The following is a 2,500-nucleotide window of genomic DNA, read 5'->3' as shown; positions in this document are numbered from 1 at the left end:
AACGTGCGGACATGCTCCCTGCATCCTGGCAGGCCTTGAATGAAGTCTGTCACCTGGACGACACACAAGAGAGATAAGAGTTATATCACTTAATGCACAGTGAAAACGTGCAAGTTACTTAAAGTATACAATGAAATGAAAGACAATAAATTAAAATCGAATGAAACTCCTTATCAACAATCCTTGCATGTGATTGGATCATGAATCTGTCCATTACCTTTTTTAAAAAATATATATATTTTTAAGGGCTTTTTATGCCTTTATTTCTGATGGGATAGTGAGAGAGGGACAGGAGGCGAGTGGGGAGAGAGAGACGGGGAAGGACTGGCAAATGACCCGGGCCGGAATCGCTATGCCACGGCAGGGCCATCTGTCCATCCTCTTAACTCTACTGGTGGAAGAGCCATAACGCTAGCCTCGCGAGCCATCCTACGTACTTCCGCCAAAGGATTGGCTGCACTACTGTAGTCTGGCCGTGCTTCTCTGTGGAGTGGCTGGAGCAGTAGAATTTTGATCGCAACCCCCCCCACCAGAAAAGAGCCAATAAGCGAATACGGGGGCGAAAGGGGGAGGGCGCTCGTGACAATGACGTACACATCTGCGCCAGAGCCATTGGTCTGCGCCAGGGGTGTCAAACTCATTTTGGTCCGGGGGCCGCATACAACCCATGTGGACCTCAAGCGGGCCGCATTAGTAACATCATCGCGAAAAAAAAAAGTAAAGCAGAGGATTAGTGTTCAGTACTATCACGTTTTAAGTGTGTTGAATATGTAGAAAGCAATGTAATACTGATAATCCTATGCAAAATTTCCTTGACTTCATTCATTCATTGCCAACTTTCAATGAATTAAATATGGGACAGTTCATTTTGGCAGGGGGTCTGGGGGTTTCCCCCAGAAAATTTTGTATTTCTTAGATGTCATTTCCTGCATTTTCACGCATTCTAACATCCCGTTTCCAATTTCAGCTTAATAGGAACTAATACAAATCCAATTATATTTATTATTTAATTACAACCAATACCAATACAATACGAATAAGAAGTATTAACATGTTATCTCTATATATGAGGTCTATAATATATGAGCTTTATCAAATGTCTGTTACAGTACAAATTCACCATTTATAATAGAAGTGTGATGTGCACTTTACTACATATATACAGTATAACAGAGGGACCATTGGGTTAATGTCATGCAGGTATCGATTTTGCCCCGTAATTGCGTAATTGCGCATTTCGGTTATTTCATTGGAAAAAAAAAAAAAAAAAAAAAAAAAAAATTATTATTATTATTTTTTTTTTTAACATCCGGGCCGGATGGAACCCTCTGGCGGTCCGGATGCAGCCCGCGGGCCGTATGTTTGACACCCCTGGTCTGCGCTATGTTGTTGTTGAGTAACTGCCAGCGATTGGGTGAGAGGTGTCCAATAATTTCAAACCATAACTGAGTGCAATCTTCCTGCTTCCTACAATCGCTTCAGAGCAAACAAATGCCAGACCATAAATACGAAATGAAATGGTAGTATTATGGGATGGTCAGGACCAGACTACCATAACGGATGGTAGAACAAATGGAAAATCCCACCAGGCGATGATCCTGATTGGCTCATTCGTTCAGAAATGACTCTGACATAGTGCTCAGATAGTTGTGTAAGGAAGCCGGAATGCCCTTGTGTGGAGTGAAAGGTAAGTCAGGTCACTGAAGTCCAAATAGCAATTAAAAATCTTTACTAAAGTTTAAAAACGTTTTAATCTGTACCATGTGGTTAGATTTTGAATTATTTATTTCTACTTAATCGAGATTCATATTCATTCTGCACTGCACTACAATATACAGCAATAACCTATAATGAAATAAACACATCTCAAAAAAACAAAACAGAAAAACAAACAAACATTGTGTTGACAATGTGTTCTCGTTAAAACTAATGGGGCTCTGGTGCTTTTTGCCTAACTCTAGAAAGGATGATAGAGATATAACAAAAAATGTTCATCATAATACCTTACATTTATTTATTTTATATCCTTGCTGTCCTTTCAGAAATATTCGTATAATAAACTGAGACCCCCTTAATTAGGGCTCTTGGTAGACCCCAGGGACGTTGACAGCTTTGGCTAGGCCCAGAATAAAAGTCATCTGAAAGGGCTGCGCCACTTAATACACAACACTACACAATGTAATGAGGACCCAATTCTGTGCTGCCCCTCTCTCCCTAGGCCTGGGACAGCTGGCCCCTTTGGTCCTCTCCCATGTGGGATCTAGGGGTCGACCGATACAGGTTTTTTAATGGCCGATGTGATACCGTTTTTTTTTTTCATCACCCTTGGCCGATACCCGATTTCCGACACCCGATATTTGGGGCCGATATGGGTTAAAAAAAGGTTAAAAAAATGACAAATATTCCAGGTCTCAAGTTAAAAATAAACATTCCTTTAACATGATCAAATTGAGGTAAAACTTGTAACATTTAAACACCCACTCTAACAATAAAGTAATGT

At 40.5% G+C, this 2,500-nt stretch overlaps 1 protein-coding gene across 1 annotated transcript in view; it reads right to left on the bottom strand.

Moving 5' to 3' along the window:
- l3mbtl3 (L3MBTL histone methyl-lysine binding protein 3) overlaps positions 1-2,500 on the bottom strand; it is a 126,193-nt gene that overhangs the window by 14,864 nt on the left and 108,829 nt on the right. Inside the window, exon 22 of the mRNA XM_063223743.1 lies at positions 1-53. This exon is cut by the window's left edge and continues 10 nt beyond it. Within this exon, the coding sequence (XP_063079813.1) occupies positions 1-53 (53 nt within the window). The remainder of the gene's footprint in view (positions 54-2,500) is intronic.

This window comes from Engraulis encrasicolus, chromosome 18 (genome assembly GCF_034702125.1).
Source record: "Engraulis encrasicolus isolate BLACKSEA-1 chromosome 18, IST_EnEncr_1.0, whole genome shotgun sequence".
NCBI classification, from domain to species: domain Eukaryota; kingdom Metazoa; phylum Chordata; class Actinopteri; order Clupeiformes; family Engraulidae; genus Engraulis; species Engraulis encrasicolus.
This window is presented reverse-complemented; position numbering and strand designations above follow the sequence as displayed.